Genomic DNA, 23,526 nt, shown 5'->3' with positions numbered 1-23,526 from the left:
CTGGGGGGGAGGGGGACAATGAGTGTTAAGATTATAGCATGCTGCCTAGAAAAATCACTGGTATCATTCAAAAGAGAAATTTTAGAAAATAGGCAGATTTTTTAAAAATGTACACAATTGAATATTTGAGGATATAATGAAGAAGAGGAGGGGGGTGCGTAAAGACTGGTCAGCAGGTGGAAATAGCAGGCAGTGCACTGCAGGGTAATGGTTAACCACATGGACCTTGGAACCAGGATGACCAGGTTTAAATCTTAACTCGGTGCCTGTGTGACCCTGGCGCAGTTACTTAACTTCGCTATACATCGGTTCCATGTCTTTAAGATGGAGGTGATAGATGTACTTACCTCAGAGGGTTGTTAGTTAGGCGTCAATGAGTTAATGTATGTAAAGCAACGAAGACCATGTCTGACACATAGTCATTTCAGGATTAGCTGGTCTTTCAAGAAGTTGAGCAGTGACCAGCGTAAGGAAGTAGGGAGTATGAGAAATCTTGGACAGTAGCAGAGTCAAGGGGAAAACAAAGAGTAAAGTGGAAAAGACAAGAGCATGTTTGTAAACATGGGAGAAGGAGAGATTAGGGAAAGGTAAATGAAAACAGGAAGATGAGCACATCGGGGAGAACCGGCCTTAAAAAGAGGAAGGACGCAAGTTCTGACACAAAAGGGAAGGTAGAGAACAGAACAGGAGACAGCAGTGTTTCAGGAAGTAACAGGTGAAATGACACGCAAAGTCCACATACTGGTCTCAGTCTCTCCACTAGAGGAAGAAAAGGTAGCAGTGAGAATTTTAGGGAGTCATCAAAAAAAGTTATTCAGAAAAATTGAAGATAAAAAGGTAGTCACTAATGATGAATAAAAGCGCTGATAATATCAGTGAAGTGCGGGCCAATTCAAGTGGATTCAGGCACCAATTTTTATGACTTTCACAACACATTAACTATCACCAGATAAAATGGCCTGGTGCGGGCAATGAGGCACAGAGATGGATCTGGTGAGAGCAAATTTCACCACTAACCAAGCGCACCCAGAATTCCTCCTCCTGAATGTCTAGGGCAGCGGTTCTCAACCCCTTTGGGGTCGAACGACCCTTTCATAGGGGTCACCTAAATACATCCTGCATATCAGATATTTACATTCCTCTCTGTAAAAACTCAATAATATATATTTTTAAAAAAATAAAATAAAATATCCTCTACCATTTGAAAATAATTTTATGGTTGGAGGTCACCACAACATGAGGAACTGTATTAAAGGGTTGCGGCATTAGGAAGGTTGAGAACCACTGGTCTAGGGACATCATCCGCCTCTACTTAAACCAGCTTTTCTATTAAGCACCAGACAATGAAAACCACTTCTTATATAATTTTATTACCTATATAGTTTTCAATTTTAACTAATTGTTAATATAAGCATATACAGAAAAGTAACTGATTTCTGTTTTTAAATCCTTTGACGTTAACAATCTATGTGGCCCTAGCCAGCTGGGCTCAGTAGATAAAGCGTCGGCCCGTGGACTGAGGGTCCTGAGTTCAATTCCTATCAAGAGCACGCTCAGTAGCAGGCTTGATCCCCGGCCTTGGTTGGGGTGCATGCAGGAGGCAGCTGATCAATGATTCTCTCTCACAACAATGTGTCTCTCTGTCTTTCCCTCTTTCTTTGACTCTCTCTAAAAATAAGTGGAAAAATATCCTCGGGTGAGGATACTCAATAAAATATCTCTTCCCCTCCCTTCCACTCTTTCTAAAAAATCAATGGAAAAATATCCTCAGGTGAAGATTAACAACAACAAAAAAAATCTATGTGATTTAAAATAGAAAATAAGTTTTTGGTGAAATATGGCAAACTGAGACTCCTTGAAATAAAAGAATAAGAAAGCCATAAAGTCACGGGGTCAGAAAGAATGAAAGGTGACATGATAGCACTGAGATATTTATTTGGGGAGCTAAAATGAGGTGGGTGAGTTCTAACTGATTTCACAGAGGAGAAAACTCAACAACAACAAAAAAAGTGAAGCCCGGCCCTGAACCTCAGACACATTGAGGGACTGAAGGTACCAAGTACCTCTGAACATGGTAGGTAAGGGATGAAAATTAGCTGTAAGCAATTAGAACCCCAGATCCTGCTCTGAAGCCAGTGCAGCAAGGCAACCACACCCAAATAACTAGAGATTTATCCTTTGGGTAAATTCAAGAACAGAAAGCACACTGACGCCTAGAGTGAAGTAAAGTACCTACGTCAGATATTCACCGCCATCCGGACCCCTTCTCCTCCCCCACTTCACCCCCACGTGGGCGGTCGTGAACATCCACAGCCCTTCCCATCTCCAGGCTAGAAGAGAAGAAAACCAACCACCCAGGAAAGAAGACTCATAGGCAAGCCTCACACATATACACAGGGTGTCTGATCAGTTTTTGTATCTGATACTTTAACAAAAGTGCTTTCCACTTTTCAGTATAATATTATATAATATTTCAGTTATATTATGGAAGTTCTTTCTGTCCCATTAATGCATTCCCAGTTCTTAGAACAGCACCAAGTACACATTAGGTACTCAGTAAATATTTGATGAATGAACTGAGTGTTTTTAAAATCTGTTAGACTCTCATAGAGACCCAAGAACATCAAATAGGTTATCTTTCTATTTGTAGAGTATCACTTCCTGCCGGTATTGACGGTGTGTCTCTTGGACATCACCTTACTTTGCAGCTCAAGTCCTCTTCATTGCACCTCGATTTCAAACACAAAATTTGCAATAGTCAATTTCTAAAAATGGATGATATTAATTTCCCTTTATAAGGGAAAATAGGTGGTTCCTGTCACTTTATATTTATTAGCGTCTATTCATAAATGAAAGCACAAGAGGTTTTCATTCAGAAAACGAAACTGATTTACAGTCCAGGAGAAATGCGTTAGATGGGCCCTCTAGTGGCCTTGAGGAGCTAATACTTTCCAAAATACCTAGGATTCCTAAGGTATCCACAATTAATAAATACTTATATGTGGAATATAAAGCACAAAACTAATGAACAAACAAAATAGAAACAGACTCATAGATACGGTTGGGGAGCCTGGTGAAAAAGGAGAAGGGATTAAAAAGTACCGATTGCTCATTACAAAATAGTCAGAAGGTTGTAAAGTACAGCATAGAAAATACAGTTACTAATATTGTAATAACTGTGTTTGGTGCCAGGTGGGTACTTGAAATATCAAGGGACTTTATAAAGTATATAACTGCCTAACCACTATGCTGAACACCTGAAACTAATATAAAATAATATTGAATGTCAACTGCAATTGAAAAAAATATTTTTAAACAACTGGTAAACACAGTCCTTCCAAAGCTGTAGATTCCGGGAAAAACACACCTGGCTGCACAGATACTGAAGTGACTTCTCCACAAGACGGCACAGTAACTAGAGAGAAAAGAACAAAGCCGCGAGGGTCAGAGGGCGAGATGTGAAACATTGCCTCGCGGCAATAACTGAGGAACTGGCGCAATGGAATCCTGTGCTCCCTTCTTCCCTCATAGCTGCTTTCTTATGATGCCCCTAGTACCCCCACCTTTCCTGAAAATGCACATGTTCCTGTGTGTGTGCACCATTTCCCACAGGGACTGCAGTGCCTCACATGCACTGGGTCCAGAGCAAGGTACTAAGGAAGCTTCACATCACTGGTACAAATATTTAGACATTACAATCAAGCTAACAAACTGTTAAGTAAAATATCTTCTACCCTCCAAGTGTGATAAATATGCTCCTATGGCAATACAATTTTTAAAACTTTGTGTAAAGCTATAATTTTTATATGACCAAATATAAACAAAATTCCACAGGCAACTAAATGTCAATATTATTGCACATCTGAGTATTCTGGGATGGACCAGAATTGTTTGGATGAATATCAATAGAGACATCCCTAAGTCATGCATTTTAATTATTCTGTAACAATTTGTTGTTCTTCCTAAACTCTAGCAAAATCATGAATCATGCTGATATCACCAAGATTGTTACACAATTTGTGTTCTATTGATAGTAATGTCAAATTAAATGACTTTTCATAACTCACTCTTAGATAGGTTCTTACTCTTTGCAATTTGAAAAAACCTTCCTTGTGTGGAAGCAGTAGCTACAAGGAATCATCAATGAAAATATTAAGGCAATACGTGGCCTCAGAAATGATCCATAAACTTTACATCCCATGTTTGATCATTGTAATGGGGTCACCTGGGTTAAATTATTTATATAATCTAAAATATTAAAAAATATTTTAATTTTTTTTTCATTAAAATCACTTATAGCACAATACCTACTGTCTCTTAAAGTTATATTTAGACCCTTGTGGTATTTAATTTCTATTTCCTTGAATTTTTTAATGCAATATAATGAGAAAACTGAAAATTGTATTTTGCTCACATTGTTTAAATCTCTCTTAATTTAAGACTATATCTTCAACCAAAATGGCTGGAAGATAATCCCCATAGGAAATTAGTGTCAGGACTACTTATATGGCTCATCTCGGGGCCTGGTACACGGCCGCCATTCTGCTCATCTGCCTTCAGTTTGACTTCTTATTCCTGGAAGTATATTTCCAGAACCCAAGCTTCATTCCATTCTCTCGCTAGATTGGTAGTTTACCTATGTATACAATTCCACAGTTGTTTCTATTCAGAATATTAAAGAAATTGTGTCACTGGCCTCTCGCATTGATGTCAGGAAGTACAATTTGGCTTCCAGATCCTTCATATGTGACCTGTTTGATTATTCTCAAAACTTTTAGAATATTGTTTTCCCAGACATGGCTGGCTTTTTCATTATCCAGTTTTCCACTGACCTCTTAAGGGACTTTTCTTTCTTTCTTAATACGTTTTTATGGATTTCAGAGAGGAAGGGAGAGAGAGAAAAATCAATAATGAGAGAGAATCATTGATTTGCTGCCTCCTGCACACCCCACACTGGGAATCGAACCTGAAACCCGGGCACATGCCCTGATTGGAACAGAACTGATTGTCGGGTTCACAGAAGGACACTTTAGCACTGAGCCACGTTGGCTGGGCTCAAGAGACCTTTTTTGATCAGGCAATCAAACAAGCTCCCACATGTCACTCCCACGTCACCAAGTTTTATTTTCATCCAAGTATTTATTGCTAACTAATATATTCTTGTTTTGCACTCTTCTATACTGTATTTTTTTTTTCAGCTGAGTAAACTATAAGCTCCACAAGAGTTTGTTCACTTCTCAATCCCCAATGCCTAGGATAGTGAAGAGATATCAATAAATGTTTACTGAATCAATGAATGAAAGCCTGTAAACTAGCACTACAAACAGAAGTAGAGTAAGAGTGGCCTTTTGATTAACATTCCTAAATTACGTAAAACAGGATCATGTCTAGGACCCCAACTTTGTCACATTTACTGCAAACATGTCTTCTGGCCATAGTGAATTATAAACCAGGAGCCCTGAAACTTAAAACTAAAATCATGCTGGAAATATCGATGGGACACTATATAAAGTATATGATGGTCTAACCATAAGCAATAGACCTGAAACCAATACAAAATAAAATTGGAGGGGTGGGGGGGGCAGGTAGAAATTTTTTAAAAAAAAAAAAAGATAAAAAAATTAAAATCAAACTTTTGAACATTTCCATTTTTTTTGGCTTCAGACAGCAATTCTCTGGAGCCAAATTATTTTATTTCCCCTACAAAAAAATGTATATTTATTAAGTTAAGAGTCAATGTCATCTTGGTTCCAGTAGAGCAGTGACATGAAGAATATAATTCAGCATGAGACGTAAAAGTACAGACTTCAACATCAGAGGACCTCAGTTCTAATCCAAGCTTGGCCATTTAGGATCTGAGTGTCCTTGCATTTGTTATTTAACCTCTCTAAGCCATAGTCTCCTCATTATAACACTACTTGTCTCCTTGGCTACTATGAGGAAAAATGATATCATTCACCTAAAACTTAGGTGTGGTCCTTGAGCACTTAATAAATGTTAGTTGTAATTATTATGAGAAATCATCTATTTGAACATTTCCATATTCTTTCCAAAATCTTGCCTGAAAGCATCCTTCATTACATTGCATGAAATTATTTTCTCTCACAAATTGCCTCTTCAAATGCACTTGAGATTTTCCTTAAGCAGCTGGAGAAGTATATGATTAACCATGCTTTGTTTGCAGAAGGAAATTCAGTTCATTTTCCATAATGACCTTTTCAGATATCTTTTTTCTACCTTTTTCTCCGTTGGCTGGCTTTCTTTTGATTTGATTTTTTAAATTGTGATCTTTTGTATTGCTTTTAACTTTGTAGCTTGTGAATGTCATTTGCGAGCTGAATGACCCTGGAGAGGTTATTTAACATCTAGAGCTTCACTTTCTAGGTCTGTCAAATGAGAATTGCTGTGGACAACAATGACACTATCACCCCAGCATCCTTTTCAATGCTCACCCCTCTACAGCATTATATTCCCTGGGGGCCCTATAAGGGGCCCAACCCTCTAAGCACTTGGATCAGTCTAGAAGTAAACATCTAATGCAACTGGATCAAGAAGACCCTTGCCAGGAATTCTGTATTTAAGACTGAAAGAGTCAGGTCAATGTCCTTTTGTAGCTGAAACTGTAAGACATAAATCTCAGGAGCTGCTAGTGTCTGCGCTTCACACTTATTTGGGAGTTGGTACATAGTGAAGAAGAGCATGCAAAGAGGAGAAGAAGGGGGGGTCCTGATAGTTCTCATGGTCCCTAGGCTCTTGCTTTTCCTATAGTTGGGCTATTCCATTAGACATCCCACTATCTTTCCAATAAATTCTCCTTTTGGCATACATAACTAGGATTTGATTCCCATCACTTGAAACTGAAATATCCCTATTATAAAGAAAACAAGCCGAAACCAGTTTGGCTCAGTGGATAGAGCATCGGCCTGCAGACTGAGAGGTCCCATGTTCGATTCCGGTCAAGGGCATGTACCTGGGTTGCGGGCACATCCCCAGTGGGGAGTGTGCAGGAGGCAGCTGGTCGATGTTTCTCTCTCATCGATGTTTCTAACTCTCTCCTTTCCTCTCTGTAAAAACTCAATACAATATATATATATGCCATGTGCTTCCCACACACATTTAAAAAACTAACTCTCTCCTTTCCTCTCTGTAAAAACTCAAGAATTTAAAAATTCTTTTAAAAAAAGAATGCCATGTGCTTCCCACACACATTTTAAAAAAAAGAAAGAAAGAAAGAAAACAAACCCTATTTTGGATAGGTATTATAGAAAGTAAATGATATAAAATATTTAAGTGCCTAGCATGTAACCTGGAATATAATATTTGTTCAAGCAATAATACCTATTGACATTATTTAGAAGATGGGAATACAAATTCTAAGTCGATTTAATTACTGAAAATAATTTTAATAGCTTACACATCTTCTTTCTTTTTACAGTTTCAAAATCACTCAAAGGTATTACTTGATTTCAAATACGGAAAGAATAGCAAAATAAGAGAAATGCTTTGATTCATGTTGCTACATATGATTGTATAAGTCTAAGTGATTTTTACATAGCTAAACAATCTTAGAGAATAGTGAAGCCTCAATGTCTTGCTTAACTCACTTGCTTAGAGTAAACATAGGGAGGGAAAGGGGAAAATAATGCAGACTTAACTTTAATTATCCCACATATACAGGAGTAAGTCTGACCCATTTAAACGTACAAAATACTGACATGGTTGTATTCACAACAATCATCACATAGTGTAAAGGATCAGTGAGTAAAAAGAAAATGGAATTCCCATACCTGTAGAGATACCACACTGACATTATCAAAATGGATGTGTCCATTAGGCTCTGTGACAGCTGGGTTTGTTATAAGAAGAAAAAAGATGGCTCATATAAACAAGAAAATAGAGGTCGGTGCTTTTTATCCACAAGAGAGCATTGTTATGTCTATTCTGTGTGTACCCTAACCTTTTTAGATTTTTAAGATTTCTCTACCTTTAAAAATATCCTCATTTATTAGTCTGCTGTGTCTGTTTTCTCATGTTAGAGCATATATGCCTTCTTATTCTATTGAATATGAATAGAATACATCTGTTATTCAACATTAAATTATTAGTACTAACTTCAAATTCTACAATATAAACCAAGTGTGTCTCTTATACTTATCAATATATTGACTCTTTTCTTTGTCCTCACATTCACAAATCTAATACATGAACAGTTCATAAAATTCTAAGAATAAAATTCCTTCCTTTATTCGCCTTTATAAAGTAGCTTTGGCAGGTATAATAGCAAAAGTTTTAAATAAAGCCCATTTACCTGACCATATGTCTTTAATAACATCTTAAGCATTCTTTCAAAAAAGAAAAGTAAATAAAAGCCACCAAATACAGCAACAGCCTTCTCAACATAGTTGTCAGTTTTAGGATTGAATCCAAATGCCTGGGGAGGGAAAAAAAGGGGGGGCAAATCAGGTAAAACCAAGTAATATTACTTGATTTCTAGCAAATAATACCAAAATTTCTCAGTAGTCAATTTTCACTGTAGTTCTATGCCCATCTTCACATCCAGCTAATATTGAGAACTTACCTGCCAAAATCACAAAACAAAAATTCAAGTACGCAAACTGTAAGAGATGTTTTAGAAACCTCATGACCAGCGGATGCTCCAGTAAACAAAACCTGAGTATCTTGTTTCCTAGCTCCAACACCTGCAGTAATAAGTTCCTTGAAAGTGGAAACTTTAGTGGTAAAGAAGCAGCACTAAATCCCACATCTGTAAGGTAGCATTAGATCTAGGTAATAAGGATACCAGTAGATGAAACATTATTTGCTTTCTCTAAAAAATATATATTTGTCTATCGTATCCAGAGTCAAATATTTTTATATTTTTTAATTGATTTCAGAGAGGAAAAGAGAGGGAGAGAGAGATAGAAACATCAATGATGAGAGAAATCATTGATTGGCTGCCTCCTGCATATCCCCCCACTGGGGATTGAGCCCATAACCCAGGCATGTGCCCTTCACCAGAATCGAACCTGGAATGCTTCAGTCTGCAGGCTGACACTCTAGCCACTGAGCCAAACCAGCTAGGGCCAAAGTCAAATTTTTAAAGCAATACAGCAAGCCACTTGGATTACTGTTTTCCCACAGGAGATCCTCTTGAACCTAGAGGATCCCAATAAGACCTAATGAAATTCAATAAATTAAGAATTGGGCCCAAGAATAAAGAAGAAAAGATTTAAGATGCCAGGCAAGCACGTGCACACACACACACACACACAGACGAGTATGAGAATTTATTGTTTAAAGAACATAGGATAAGAATTGGAGTTTGAAATTATAAAGAGTAGAGATATTTCTAACAGACAAGAAACACAAGCTTAAAATAAATAAAATAAGAGGAGAAAGCTTGACACCATTCCAGACATTGTAAATCTTCCCTCTGAAGAGCAACCAGAATAGAGGATGCCTTGGTTCTTGTTCTATGACTGACTCTGGGAAGAGCTCAAAGCCACATCTTCATTTGACTGACTTCTCTACGCTTATTAATACAGTGAAAAAACTGGCACAAAGACACCTACTCTACATATGTAACACAGAGGTTATGAAAACCAAATGAAGTAAAAAAAGGGAAAGAATTTTGCCAAAAGAAGAAATAACTATCTGTGGAAATTTGAGGTAATATTACAAAGACAGATTATCTAGTGCTTATATAATTTTCTTTTTACAGCCACAATTACTTAATTATCACCTACAGGCAAAAGGACATCCACAAATGCTATTGAAGGAGTTTCTTATTTTCCTAAGACATTTCTTACGTATTACTACATTTTCAATAAAATAGAAAACCTCAAAAATCATAAATGTGGAATCCCCAGTCCATACACAATATCAGTTTTTAAATTTAATTTGATCCAAATTTCAGATAAGTTAATATATACACATATAATATTATATTGTATTAAATATATTGCATGTATAATGTTACACATAAAATTATTAATTAGAAAATCTGTATTGTCATACTAGTTTTGTTGCTAGCTGATTGTATTGCTAGTTGAGATGACCTTTCTAGTTCCTTTCTAGATAAAATGATAACAATAACAACAATCATAAGTCTATGACTCTAAGAAAATCCCCAATTTCATATATAGCTGTGAAAATTAAAAGAAGCTTTAGTTATAATTTTCTAAAAATTATGAGATAAGAATAATACCCTGAACTACTATTATTTTCTCTGCTCAAGACTCACCCACCCATCTTTGTGTGTACATTGGGGGTGGAGGAGATACAGTCCATCTATGTATATAAAACCCTAAGTGACCGGTCCACCATTTAACTGGTCAACCATTTGACTGGTCGCTATGACACACATTGACCACCAGGGGGAAGATGCTCAACGCAGGAGCTGCCCCCTGGTGGTCAGTGCGTTCCCACAGTGGGAGCACCACTCAGCTGACTGATGGGCGACCCCTGGCTCATAGCTGGTGAGGCGAGAGCCTCTCCGCCTCTGCAGCAGTGCTACCTGGTGGTGGCAGCAGGAGCAGCAGGGCCAGATTGAGCAGGAACAGCCCGGTGCCCAGCTTGGGCTCGACTCCTCTCCGGTCGCCTGCTGCTTCATGCACTACTACATCCCTTAGGGGATATCAGACTTCCAGTTTTGGCCTGATCCCTGCGGGCCAAAACCAGAAGTCCAGTATTCCCCAAGGGATCCTGGATTGTGAGAGGGCACAGGCCAGGCTGAGGGACCCCACCAATGCACGAATCCATGCACTGGGCCTCTAGTGTGTATATATTTCCCTAGCTCCCCTTCCTCCTACTAATGTCTCTTTCTCTTTCCCCTCTCTTCCCTCTCAATTATTTTCCTTCCTCTTTCTCCCTTATACTGGCTGGCCATAATATAGATATAAAATAAAACATATGTTATGTGTTGATTAACTGAATAATGCACTATTGTCAATGTCAGATCAATAATACATCTTACGAAAAGGAAAAAATAAGCTGCTGTTTATTCATTGACCTCAATTGATTTTTTTTCCACAGTCAAAAGAAAATGAAAAGGTCTGTCAACCACACTCTTATTGATCCTCTGGTCTTCAGTAACTGTAGTAAATATATAAGAAAATTATATGGTATAGCTTCAGTAAATTTGACATTGCATGCTCTTTAGATAAATAAATAAATAACTGAAGTATTAGAGAAATTAAATTTTCCAAAAGCAGGATAGAACAAAATGTTAAGGCCCTATCTGAGCACATCCTGGTGGCTGGTCTCTAGGAATATTAATTTTATCTCTGACACTGACATTCCCTGAAGCTTCAGACACGTTTTTTTCATTTGCTGTGATTCCGCTCTTTTATTCAAAACACCATAAACCAGACCATAAAATTCTGTGAGAATCATGGAGGTTTAAAATGTGCAAAGTGCTAAAAACATTTTAAAGAAACAATTATTCACAGAAACAGGTAGCTAACACCCTTACCTCTGGAATAAGTTGGAAAATTGCATTTGAAAATAGAGTCCCAATAGCCAGCCCCACAAAATAGGTCAAAATCTTGGGGAAATAAGATTTCTTTATCAACGGAGTCAAAACCAATCCGAGGAGAGATGCCAGATTAATGATTGTCACTGACAGGAATCCATATCCCCATACTGTGAATGAGAGGGACAGAGGAGCAATTAATCAGAGCAAAGGAGCCAAATGGAGACTTACTCTCCATTAAACCTGAAACACATTTCTTCTTTAAAAGCTTGAGACCGATTTCTTCTTGCAAAGAACAAAATCATCTCAGTGAAAATTATACAGAAAATTGAGACCACATAGCATAATAAATATTAATAGAAACACTGCCTATGCCTTCACCACTCTTAAGTCATCATTACGGGATCACAGAATTGTACAGCTTGCAGAGAATTTGCATAAGACCTAGAATAGTGACCATCTGAGGTCAACAGACTTCAAGCCACCTACTTTTATCTATTGGTTCATGGCCTAGTTAAAACTCAGCCTTTCAGAGGAATATAGAGGTCATGTGAGTTTCAGGGGAAAGGTATGGTAGCTTTGCCTGTGGCCCACACACACTGTGCAGAGACAATGTGAAAGATTAGAAAGCTGCCTCTACATTGCCACTTCTTTGTCCAGAATTTTTAAACCATGGGCCACTTTTCTCATGGACACTATCAGTTGAGTAGCATAGTAACACTTAATGCTTAGTGAGTGTTCACCATGTGCCAGGCACTGTGCTGAGCGACTAACATGTATTAATTCATTTGATCCTCACAAAACCCTATGAGGTAAGTACTATTATCTCTTCCATACAGTTGAAACCAAAGCATATGGAGTTCAAATGAGCTGCCCAAGTCAGGCAGATCGAAAATCCTGCAGATTTCAAACCCAGACAGTTTGTCTTCAGGGCCCACATTTTTTTTGGCAATATGTTTCATTATTCCTGTGGCGGTAATTTAATTTTTAAGAAGCCCATGGGGCTCAACAAAACTAAACATTTTATTATATGCTTTATGAATGTAAGAGTTTTCACCATTATTCTGGTTCAAGTGAGTCTATCTATAAATAAGCAATCTTAGCAAATGTTTATGGAGCCCAGGATGCAAACCATGATTCCTGCCAACGAGCAGCTTGGATCTTTTGCTTGGGGAGCTGAGAAATGTGAAGAAACACCCATGTGCAAAGCAATATAAGGTAGCCTGTGTTGAGTACCAAGTAACAGGTAATAAATGTTACTATGTCATCACAAGAATCATCACAGCACTAACCATGACTTTATCTTCCCCACTTTCCTATCAGTTCAAGACTCCCGACCATGTCCTACAAAGTCATCTCATTGGACCTACAAAGATCCACCTCATTCCCATTTACTATCTTATCACCGCAAACAGCAATATCTACTCTCCTCAGACTTTCCACATAGAGAAAGTTCTCAATCCCACATCCTCCTCCATGATATATCTATGTGTAGTTTCCCTTCATATGAACAGCTTTCTATCTCATCACTAGCCTACATTCATTCACTCATTCAATCAATATTTATAATTTCATTGGGTAGACAGATGCATACCTGTTGAAACTAAAATTAAAATGCAGAGATGTTTTTGAGTAGCAAATAAAGGCAAAGCCACATACAGATATTAAACTCATCATCTGCCCCTGAGAAATCCCTTACCCTTGTTCACTACCTTCTTAAATAGCAGAAATGTTGGGATCAATTTCAATTGCTCACTCTCCACCACTCAATTCCATACATGATTGGTGATCAAACTCTATCAATTCTGCTTGAGATCTCTCACTCCAGCTTCTCCATCCTCATTACCGATACCTTGAGTTCAGGCCCTCAACCTTGAGTTCAGGCCCTCACTATCTCTAACTCCTTCATCTAATGCAATATGACAGTTTCCTGTGTGCCCTTCCTCCCCTACTTGACATGACCACCCGACTCATTATTCTAAAACACAACTCTGATCACCTCATACCCCTATTTGATACCACCCTTCATCAACTGAATCCCATAGAGCCTCACTGGTGTTATTTACACCCTTATCAACATGCCTTTATGCAGACACAATGTTTTCCAAATACAGAATTACCTTTACTTGTGGCTCTCTATCTGGAAATATGACTTTATCTTCATTGTGTGAGAAACTCACACAGGGTTCTCCAAGCCAACTCGAAGACCTCCTCTATAAAGCTTCCCTAGCTCCTCCAGGCATCAGTGCTTTGCTTGTCAAGCTTTCTATAGCTCTTTGAAGTTAATTGGGCCACTTACCATTTCTTATGTGCGATAGTGATTTTATCATTTACATATTTGTCTATATCATATAAATTATGAGATTTTCAAGGAGGGGGCTATGTTATATTCACCTTCAGTGCTTAGCAAATAACACAAATTCCTTGAAAAATGAATTAATGAAACCCATACTTTAAAATGCAGCCCAGACGTCTGTCAAAAAATATCAATTCATCTGCTTATTTAATCTTTCTAACTCTCCTTAATATTGTGCATGTTTATGAGAACCACTTGGGGAACTTTGCAAGTGTGAATCGCCACTCTTTTAGGCACACTACTTAGTTTCCCCTCCTTTCATTGTTAGGACATTACTGGGGGCCAGGGGAAGGGAAATCCATCATCTACTCAACTACAGCATCAAAGAATGAATTAGTATAAAAATATTCTTTGGATCTCTCCATATACAAATAGGACTTCCTCTAATGATCTGTTTCAGACTTTCTGATTCTTAGTGAATGTGGAAAAATTTTAATACATTTCCAGGGAATATTAGTGACAATAGTTAACATTTATTGAATGCCAATATGTGTGAAAATTCTTCTAAAAACTTTACCTATTTTTTTAATTTTTCTATTTAATAGATTATTTTTTACAGGAATAACATAAAGCCAGTTACACATAGCCCCTGGAATACAGTCAAGTCTTCAATAAATGTTATCATTATTTTTAAAAAAAATAGTAAGTAGACCAGCATATTTTAGTTCCATTAGTTCACTGTTGTACAGTGAAAGAACCACAGACTAGGAGTTAGGAGCCCTGGACTTGCATCCCTCCTCAGGTACTGTCCCTAAGGAAAGCCTTTAATCTCTCTGGAGCTTGAGACTTATGTCATTGGGTTGCACTATGCAGTCTGGACTATGTGAGCTCCAGGGATGCTACAAGTAAAATTCAATTATTATTATTATTATCTATTATTTAAATTAAATAGCATTATATGACTTCATCAAAAAATTAGACAATTTTGGACCATTAAATGATTGTTAAAATTTATATCACCTAGAGAATTTAATTTACCATCCATTTGCTGCATTCATTCATTTCATGACTTTGAAGTGTTGTCCTTAGAATTCTCTCACTTCATGTCCCCACTGCCTATTCCTACCTCCTGGTTCCTAAGATAGAGTAAACCTGAGAATTGAGGTTACAAACACTTTTGAACATCAGAAATTAACCTTCACAGAGTAGAGGGTTTGCTTTTACTAAAGCCTCACCTCCTGTACTCACAATTATGTCTGTTACACATATTTTATTTAGGAGACATATATATAGTGCCTAACCACATGCCAGATAGCATTCTAAATGTTTTGCCAATATTAAGTTAGAAAATTACAGAGCTGGGATTTGACTTCAGATGGGCTGACTTCAGAATCTATGCCTTTACTTTGCTATACAATCTGTACTGAAATTAAACAGATTTATGGGAATACAAACATACTCCCATTTAGTATATATTCTATTAAAAATATGTTTGAACAATTAGCTCTAAAATTATTGTTATTCACAAAAATGATAATTGTATTGACAAAGTATACTTAGTGATTTCTATTCCTTTTATATGTAAACATAGAATATAAAAGATAATGTGGACCCAGTCGGTGTGACTCAGTGGTTGAACGTCACCTATGAACCAGGAGGTCACAGTTCAATTCCTGTTCAAGGTACATACCCGGATTTTGGGAGATCAACCAAAGGACTTGTATGCATGCATATGAGCATAACCAATGGACTCAGATAGTAGGGAGTGAGGGCATGTGCTAGGGAGAGGTCAATGGGGGGGAAAAGGAGACATATAAAATATACTTTAAAAATAAATAAATAAATAAAATGACATATCTCCAGCCTCAACCTATTTTCTGAGCTCTACATGTATGCATGCCATTGCCTACTGGATATCTCTCCTTGTTGGTCAACATCAATGCCTCAAACTGGCCATGTCTAAAACCATCCTCTTGATTATCACCACTGGCTTCCTTTATAACAAACTACTCCACCCCAGTCTTCATCCTGGGGAATGGCACAGCCATCTATCCACTTTCAAAGACTTAAACTTTGATTTATCATTCCCTCCTCCACATCCAAACCATTTTAGGACAGTCTCTGAAATCCACCCTGAATCTCCTCACTTCTCTTCACTCCTGCTTCTCCCACCTTAGCCCCAGACCCCATCATCCTGAATACCAACCCCTGGCAACAGCCTCCTGCCCAATCAGTCTCCATGCCTCTATTCTTGCCCCATGACCGGCTCTCCCCAAACTGCAGGTAGAACCATCTTTTACAAATCCAAATGAAATCATGTCCCTCTCCTGCTTAGAACCCTACAATGTCTTCATAGCACATTCAGAATAAAATCCAGTCAACTTACTGTACACTGCAAGGCCCCTGGGTCCCCCTCCTTCTGTCCTCCCTCCTGCTCACTATGCTCCAGGCACACAGACATTCTTGCTGATCCTTACACATGCCAAGCACATTCCCAAGCTTATGCTCACTGTTCCCTTGACCTTGCACGCTCTTTCCCCAAAGAAGATCTTGCCATGGCCCTCTCCTCCGACCTTAGCCAGGATTCAGTTCAAATGTAATCTCATCAGAAATGCCTCCCTTTTTTCATCTAAATTCACACACACTCACCATCTTCTTCTATTGTGACCTACTTTATTTTCTTCAAAGCATTTATCCCTCTGAAATCATATTATTTATCTGCTTGTTTGTGTAAATGTTTATTATGTTTATTCTCTACTACATTATAAGCCCTAAGAGGGCAGGATTTTTTTCTTCTTGCTTATGACTGAATCCTCGATACACAGAACAGTGCATGCCATGTCAATCAATAAACACTTATTGAATGAACAAATAAACAAAACAATCAGAATTAAAATATCCATGCAGGGCAGGGCAACAATTTGGGAATACCAAGAAATGGCACACAGCTAATAAATAGAGCCCCTGAACAATTGGTTTATCTCATTTGTGAAAGAACCCTTCATACTTAAGTGTGTGAACTATATTACATTGTAAACAAGCCCTTGTTTTCTTATATTTTAAAATTTCTTTGCAGCAGATTATTCTTTTAAAATGCTGTCTCTGTGACAATACCATTATAGGCACTTAAAACAGCCGCTGGTATTTTCTTTCATTTATGAAAATTATCTATATATATAAAAGCCTAAGTGACCGTTCCACCATTCAACCATTCTACTGGTAGCTATGATGTGCACTGACCACCAGGAGGAAGATAATCAATGCATAGGCATGGAAACATGGAACAGACTGATGAATCTCAGAGGGAAGAGGGAAAGGGGGAGGGCGGGAAAAGATTAACCAAAGATGTTACATGCATACTGGAGACCCGGTGCATGGATTCATGCACCAGTGGGGTCCCTCGGCCTGGCCTGCGGGAACTGGGCCGAAACTGGCAGTCTGACCATTCCCCCAAGGGGTCCCAGATTGTGAAAGGGTGCAGACCAGACCGAGGGACCCGACTGGTGCACAAATCTGTGCACCAGGCCTCTAGTAGTGGTCATAATTCAGTACTTTAAGATTTAATCTAGAGACACACTAGTTCTCTTATCTCTTTACTGACACTTATAGATAAATTGACAGGGTTTTTAATACTACTTAAAAGCACAATTTGATGGAAATTAACTGATCAATTTTAAGCTAGGTAGTTAATATGTAATCCAATGTATACAGCATAAAACATAAGTTTAAAATTAAGCATTGGGTTTTATAAAGTTTTTACATGGTTCCAAATATAATTTTAACTCCACAAATAGAAGAGTATAACTTAAGAAGTTTAAATGAGCTCTAATTATTCTTATCCTACATACTTCCAGAATATACGTACTTTACCAGGGGATTCTATGTAGAATAATAAAAGCAGAAAAGGGAAACATGTTAATGTCATTTCATACGACCCCATAAACCTTTCAAACAAATGGGAGGACAAGTTTCCAACATACCTTCGGAAAGACTTGGTTTTGAATTGTGTTTGGGCCGCTCATCACAGGGATGAAAGTTCAGTTGCTGTAGGACTGCTGGACAGATGACAGAGAAGTTTGAGCTGGTGATCTGCGTAGCATTTGAAAAGCCATGAAGGGAAAAGATCTCTTCAGCTGACAAACACTGAAATAGAAGAAACAAAGTAAACATATACATGTTAATACAGTAAAAGCACTCAAGCAAAGACACTATGAAGAGACACAGAATATTTCTTCTAGACACATAGCACTAACTCTTTATACAAAAGCCCACTCCAGAAATGTATAGATCCCTGAAAGTGTAAAATAGCCCACACTTCTTTTAACCTAGACACCATAAAAATAGCAAAAACCTTCTTGATCAACAGTCTACCTGTAGAAGCCTAAATGGCGAGAACTGGTTTGGAGGTTTCCAAGTGCTTTAAGACAAAAGGGCTTTAAGATGATTCAATATTCTCAGTGTTCCCTCTCTGTTCATCATTTGCTTGAATGTGTATTTTGTGTGAGCTATTGGAGTGGCTCTCTATAACATTTCCTGTAGACAAACACCAGGCTCACCTACAGTTTCACAATTAAAAGAGTATCCATCCTTCTAAACAGCAATAATAGCCCCATTATATAAAAGTTGTTTTAAAATATGTCTTTAGCACAAATGGTTGTTTGCTAAAACATGTATTTTGCTCAATGATGGTGGGTAGCTTTTTTATTTTATATAAAGTTTTGAAATAGTGATGTGCTGTTTAGAAAATCATTAACTATTAATGAGAAATAGAATCTTCATTAGGAAAGAATTCTCTGCAAAAAAAAATAATAACTTTTTAAAGGTATCATTTTACCCTAGGGCAAAATTTAACTGTAAACTATTTTCCATATACTCACTTTATTAAAACGAATATAAAAGAAATTAAATGTGTTACTATTGTTAGTAAGTGTTATAAGAATTATAGAGTGTGAAAACATCTATTCACTCAAATAGAAGAGTCTGTTTTTAATAAGTGCAACTGACAGCATTTTTTTTGCATACTTCAGCCAATATTTAAACCCTGCTGAGATCTTAACTTTGTAAAATAAACTGGATTGATTCCTCCTAGATTTCATATAATGAAGCCCTATCCTCCAGTGTGGAGATTTTTGGAGGTAATTAGGGTTAGCTAAAGTCATGAGGGTGAGGCCCTGCTCCAATAAGATTAGTAGACTTATATAAAGTCACAGAGAGAGGATGTAGCAAGAAAGTAGTCGTCTACGATCCAAGGAGAGAGCTCTAAACAGAAACCAATCCTCTGTCACCTCTAATAGTCTCCAGAATTGTGAGAAAATAAACTTCTGTTATTTAAGCCACCCAGTTGATAGTATTTTGTTATAGCAACCTATGCTGACTAATCTGATTGATATTGAGAACTCAAAAGTCTTTGTTAAGTGTTTGACCATAAGTGCTGTAACTCTATTCACAGAAGGAACAATGAAACTAAAACTGTAAAATTTTTATTATAGGAGATCACTACTGATTTTGAAGGAAAGATGAAAAACATCAAATACACCAAGATGTTTGGAGTTGTCAAAAGCTAAGAGTACAGTTGCCTTAAAGAAAATACACATTTAGACCTCTCTTTTTTTAATGTCTAAGTATATGCCTACAGCTGTTTCTTATTCAACTCATGCTCTCCTTTGAGTTCATGACAATGATAGCTGTGTGCCATCCCCAGAAGAGGGGACAGTACACTCAGCGCTTTGTTAACAGTCTTCCCTTCGGTGAGAATGGGGTATAATAAACTAATGAAGGGAGAATAAGCTTGATAGCCAACTGGGGAGGGGAAAGTGAGTATAGTCTATTCATTACCATGAAACTACACGGAAGCATAATTGCTAGGCTCAAAAATTACAGAGTCCACGAGTTCCAACTGCCCACTGCATGATTCCAGGAATAAATAGGTGTAGTAGGACAAACACAAAGCAGCACTGTGTCCCTGCAAGGAAGTCTTCACCTACCTGGACTTCAGGTTCCTCCAACTATAAAATAAGAGGAAAGGGGGAAGCTGCCAATAGGTCATTTCCAAAGCCTTCTCCGAATTAATATTCTAAGGTGTCCTAAAACTTAATGACTGCTAAGCAGTTCTTTTCAGACTCCTATTGTGACCTGTTAGTGGGTCAGGAAGTTCACTTACAGTCAGCATCTTATAAGGAAGTAAAAAAAAAAAAAACAACATAATAGAAACTATAGAGTGTACCACACATAACTAGGATAAGTGTTGCTGGATCAAATTTTACTTCAGCTATACATTATACATACCATGCACCTGTACATGGGAGCACATGCCAAATTTATTTTCTACCAGCTGTGTGAAAAGGATAAAGGGATTAAGAAGTACAAATTGGCAGTTATAAAATAGTCATTAGGATGTAAAGTACAACACAGGGAGTATAGTCAATGATATTGTCATAGCTACACACTGTGTTAGGGGAGTACTAGACTTATTAGGGGGATCACTTTGTAAGTTATGTAAATGTATAACCACTTTACTGTACACTTGAAATTAATAAACTATTGAATGTCAACTGTAAGTGAAAATCTTTTTTAATTCTTTTAATTTAAAAAAATCATTTTTTACTATAAGGGCAGTCAAATGTTTGAAAAACCCACTGCCCTTAAGGATTCTCAAATTGCCTGTTGTACATCCTTAAACACACTCTCCTACATACAGTTAGAATAAAAGATAATCAAAGGAATCTACACTAATAAAAGAGAAAGATGCAAATTGACCATACCTTCGTGATGCTCACCAGCCAATCAGGAGTGAGTATGCAAATTTACCCAACAAAGATGGTGGGGCTTATCATAACAACTGAGCGGCCAGGGGTGGGGCAGGATGCTTGCATCATCGCCATGGCGACAATGCAGGCGTTTTGCACAGCCCCAGCCGCTCCGGGCCTCTAGGCAGTGTGGGAAGGTGGAAAGGTGGCTCTGGCCAGAGCAAAGGTGGTGCCGGTAGCCAGGGAAAGGAAGGCCCATTCTTGCACAAATCTTCGTGCATCGGGTCTCTAGTAAATAATACTGTAAGTTAGCTTAGAGTCTTGATGATCTGTGCAGCATCTGAGTGGATATTTTGGTTGGCAGGCACTCAAAGATAATAACACTGACAGTGGCAAATGCTCAATCTCAAAAAAGAGTAAGTAGGTGGAGAGATGACAGAACTTTAGATCTTCCCTTACATTATGAGAATGAGAATAGAATATTAAGGGATATTATTAGTATGGCAAAATAAAAATAATGCAGCCCTGATTTATTCAAAATAGCTATATACCAGCAAGTAAAATGCAAATAATTTTATACAGCAGCCTAATTTGGCTTTAAATAACTTTGATTTTATTTCATTTTTATTTATTTTATTCTTTTGACTCCCTTTACCTATTTCTCCCACCCTCTACCTCCCACCTCTGTCAACACAGATCTGCTCTCTATATCTGTGAGCTTGTTTTTGTTTTGTTTGTTTTATATTCTACATATAGGAGAGGTCATATGGTATTTGTCTTTTCCTGACTTATTTCACTTAGCATAATGTAGTCAAGATCTACCCATGTTATCACAAATGGTATGATTTCTGTCTTCTTTATGGCTGAGTAATATTCCACTGTATATATGTACCACCTCATTTTTCTCCATTCATCCATCAATGGACACTCAGGTTGCTTCCCTGGCTTGGCAATTGTACTAGTAAATGATGCTGTAATGAACATGAGGGCACATATATCTAGTGTTTTTGTTTTCTTCAGATAAATATCCAGAAATAGAATTGCTGAATATATGGTAGTTCTATTTTTTATTTTTGGGGGAACCTTCATACTCTTTCCATAGTGGCTGCACCAATTTACATTCCCACCAACAGTGCACAGGGTTCCTTTACTCCACATCCTCACCAACATTTGTTATTTCTTGTCTTTCTGATAATAGCCACTATGTGAGGTGATACCTCATTGTGGTTTTGATTTGCATTTCCTGATGATTAATGATGTGAACAACTTTTCTTGTGCCTGTTAGCCATCTGTGTGTCTTCTTCAGAAAATGTCTAGTCACATCTTCTGCACATTTTTTAATCGAACTATTTGGTGGTTTCCTTTGCTGTGCAGAAGCTTTTGGGTTTGATGTGTCCCCTTTTTTTCTATTGTTACTTTTGCTTTTAGTGTCAGATTCAAAAATTGTTGCCAAGACCTTTGTCAAGGAGCTTACTACCTAGGTTTTCTTCTAGGAGTTTTATGGTTTCTGCTCTTAGCATTCAAATATTTAACCCATTCTGAGTTAATTTAGGCATATGGTGTAAGATAGTGGTCAAGTTTCATCCTTTTGCATGTAGCTGAGCAGTTTTCCAAACACCATTTATTAAAGAGAGCGTCCTTTCCCCATTGTATATTCTTGGCTCCATTATTATAAATTAGTTGACCATATATGCATGGTTTCATTTCTGGGCTTTCTATTCTGTTCCATTGACCTCTGTGTCTGTCTTTATGCCAATGCCACACTGTATTTAATTACTATAGCTTTGTCATGTAGTCTAAAGACAGGAATGTGATGCCTCCAGCTTTGTTCTTTCTCAAAATTGTTTTGGCTGTTCAGGGGTTTGTTTTGTGGTTCTCTACAGATTTTAGGATTAGATTTATATTTTTGTAAAAATGACACTGGCATTTTAATAGGAAGTGTATTGAATCTATAGATTGCTTTGGATAGGAAGAACATTTTAACAATATTGATTCTTCCAATCCATAAGCACAGGATATCTTGCATTTATTTGTGTTTTCTTCAATTTCTTTCATTAATGTCTTTTAGTTTTAAATATATAGGTCTTTCCCCTCTTTTATTAAATTTATCCCTAGGTGTTTTATTCTTTTTAATGCAATTGTAAATAGAATTATTATCTTAATTTCTCTCTTTGATAGTTTGTTATTAGTGTGCAGAAATGCAACAGATTTTGTGCACTGATTTTTATTATGCTTTGATTTAAGCAAGTTGAACTTGAAACAAAGAAAGCAGTTGTCTAAGAAAGGGCAGTGTTGCCCTGACCGGTTTGGCTCAGTGGTCAGCCTGTGGTCTGAAGGGTCGCCGGTTCAATTCCTGATCAAGGGTACATACCTCGGTTGCATGCTCGACCCTTGGCCCCCGGTCGGGGTGTGAATAGAAGATAACCAATCCATATATCTCTCTCTCTCCCCACTTTCTCCTTCCCCTCCATCCTCTCTCTAAAAATAAATGGGGGCAGTGTTCCCCAGGGCAGGTACAAACAGGATGACAACCAGAGTTGTGAGAGCAATAAAACCAGTAGAACCACTAAGGAAGTTCAAACATCCTCTCAAACACACCCCATTCACCTCCAAAACAAACAATGAATATATTTTTAAACTGTGGGATTCACAGTACTCAGGAAACAGCTCAGGGTGATTAGCCAGAATAGTATGTGCCTTAAAAGAAACTTCATAAGCTTTCAACATCTTCCAGTTGACATACTGAGCTTTTCTTCTATGTGTTTTTACAATACTGCTGTTCTCAAGAGTGTGCTTGATGCTTGCTCTAGCCTCTTGAACCTTGTGCTATCAGAGGCAAACTCCCTTGATGCCCTAATGTTCAGTGGGTTGACTTTTTCCTAAAGGCATACATTAGTCTCTTGTCACCGTAAGGTGATCTCAAATGGGCCTTATACAAACAACAAACCAAAGGAAAGTAGTAGGAGCCTATCAGAAATGAGATCTCAAATTATATTCAAAATCATTTTCCC

At 37.6% G+C, this 23,526-nt stretch overlaps 1 protein-coding gene across 1 annotated transcript in view; it reads right to left on the bottom strand.

Annotated features, from left to right (window-relative positions):
* The window catches only part of SLC39A8 (solute carrier family 39 (zinc transporter), member 8), a 45,913-nt gene extending 25,263 nt beyond the window's left edge, over nt 1–20,650 (bottom strand). Inside the window, exons 1-9 of the mRNA XM_015569969.1 lie at nt 20,577–20,650; nt 20,055–20,061; nt 19,754–19,774; nt 17,750–17,912; nt 11,474–11,643; nt 8,309–8,431; nt 8,186–8,195; nt 7,788–7,876; nt 4,845–4,856 (exon numbers count right to left, since the gene is read on the bottom strand). Coding sequence (XP_015425455.1) covers nt 4,845–4,856; nt 7,788–7,876; nt 8,186–8,195; nt 8,309–8,431; nt 11,474–11,643; nt 17,750–17,912; nt 19,754–19,774; nt 20,055–20,061; nt 20,577–20,650 — 669 coding nt within the window. The remainder of the gene's footprint in view (nt 1–4,844; nt 4,857–7,787; nt 7,877–8,185; nt 8,196–8,308; nt 8,432–11,473; nt 11,644–17,749; nt 17,913–19,753; nt 19,775–20,054; nt 20,062–20,576) is intronic.
* Between the last annotated feature and the right edge of the window lie 2,876 nt (nt 20,651–23,526).

Source organism: Myotis davidii, unplaced genomic scaffold (genome assembly GCF_000327345.1).
Source record: "Myotis davidii unplaced genomic scaffold, ASM32734v1 scaffold226, whole genome shotgun sequence".
In the NCBI taxonomy this organism is placed as follows: Eukaryota; Metazoa; Chordata; class Mammalia; order Chiroptera; family Vespertilionidae; genus Myotis; species Myotis davidii.
Note: the sequence above shows the minus strand (reverse complement) of the source record. Positions and strands in the feature narration are given on the sequence as shown.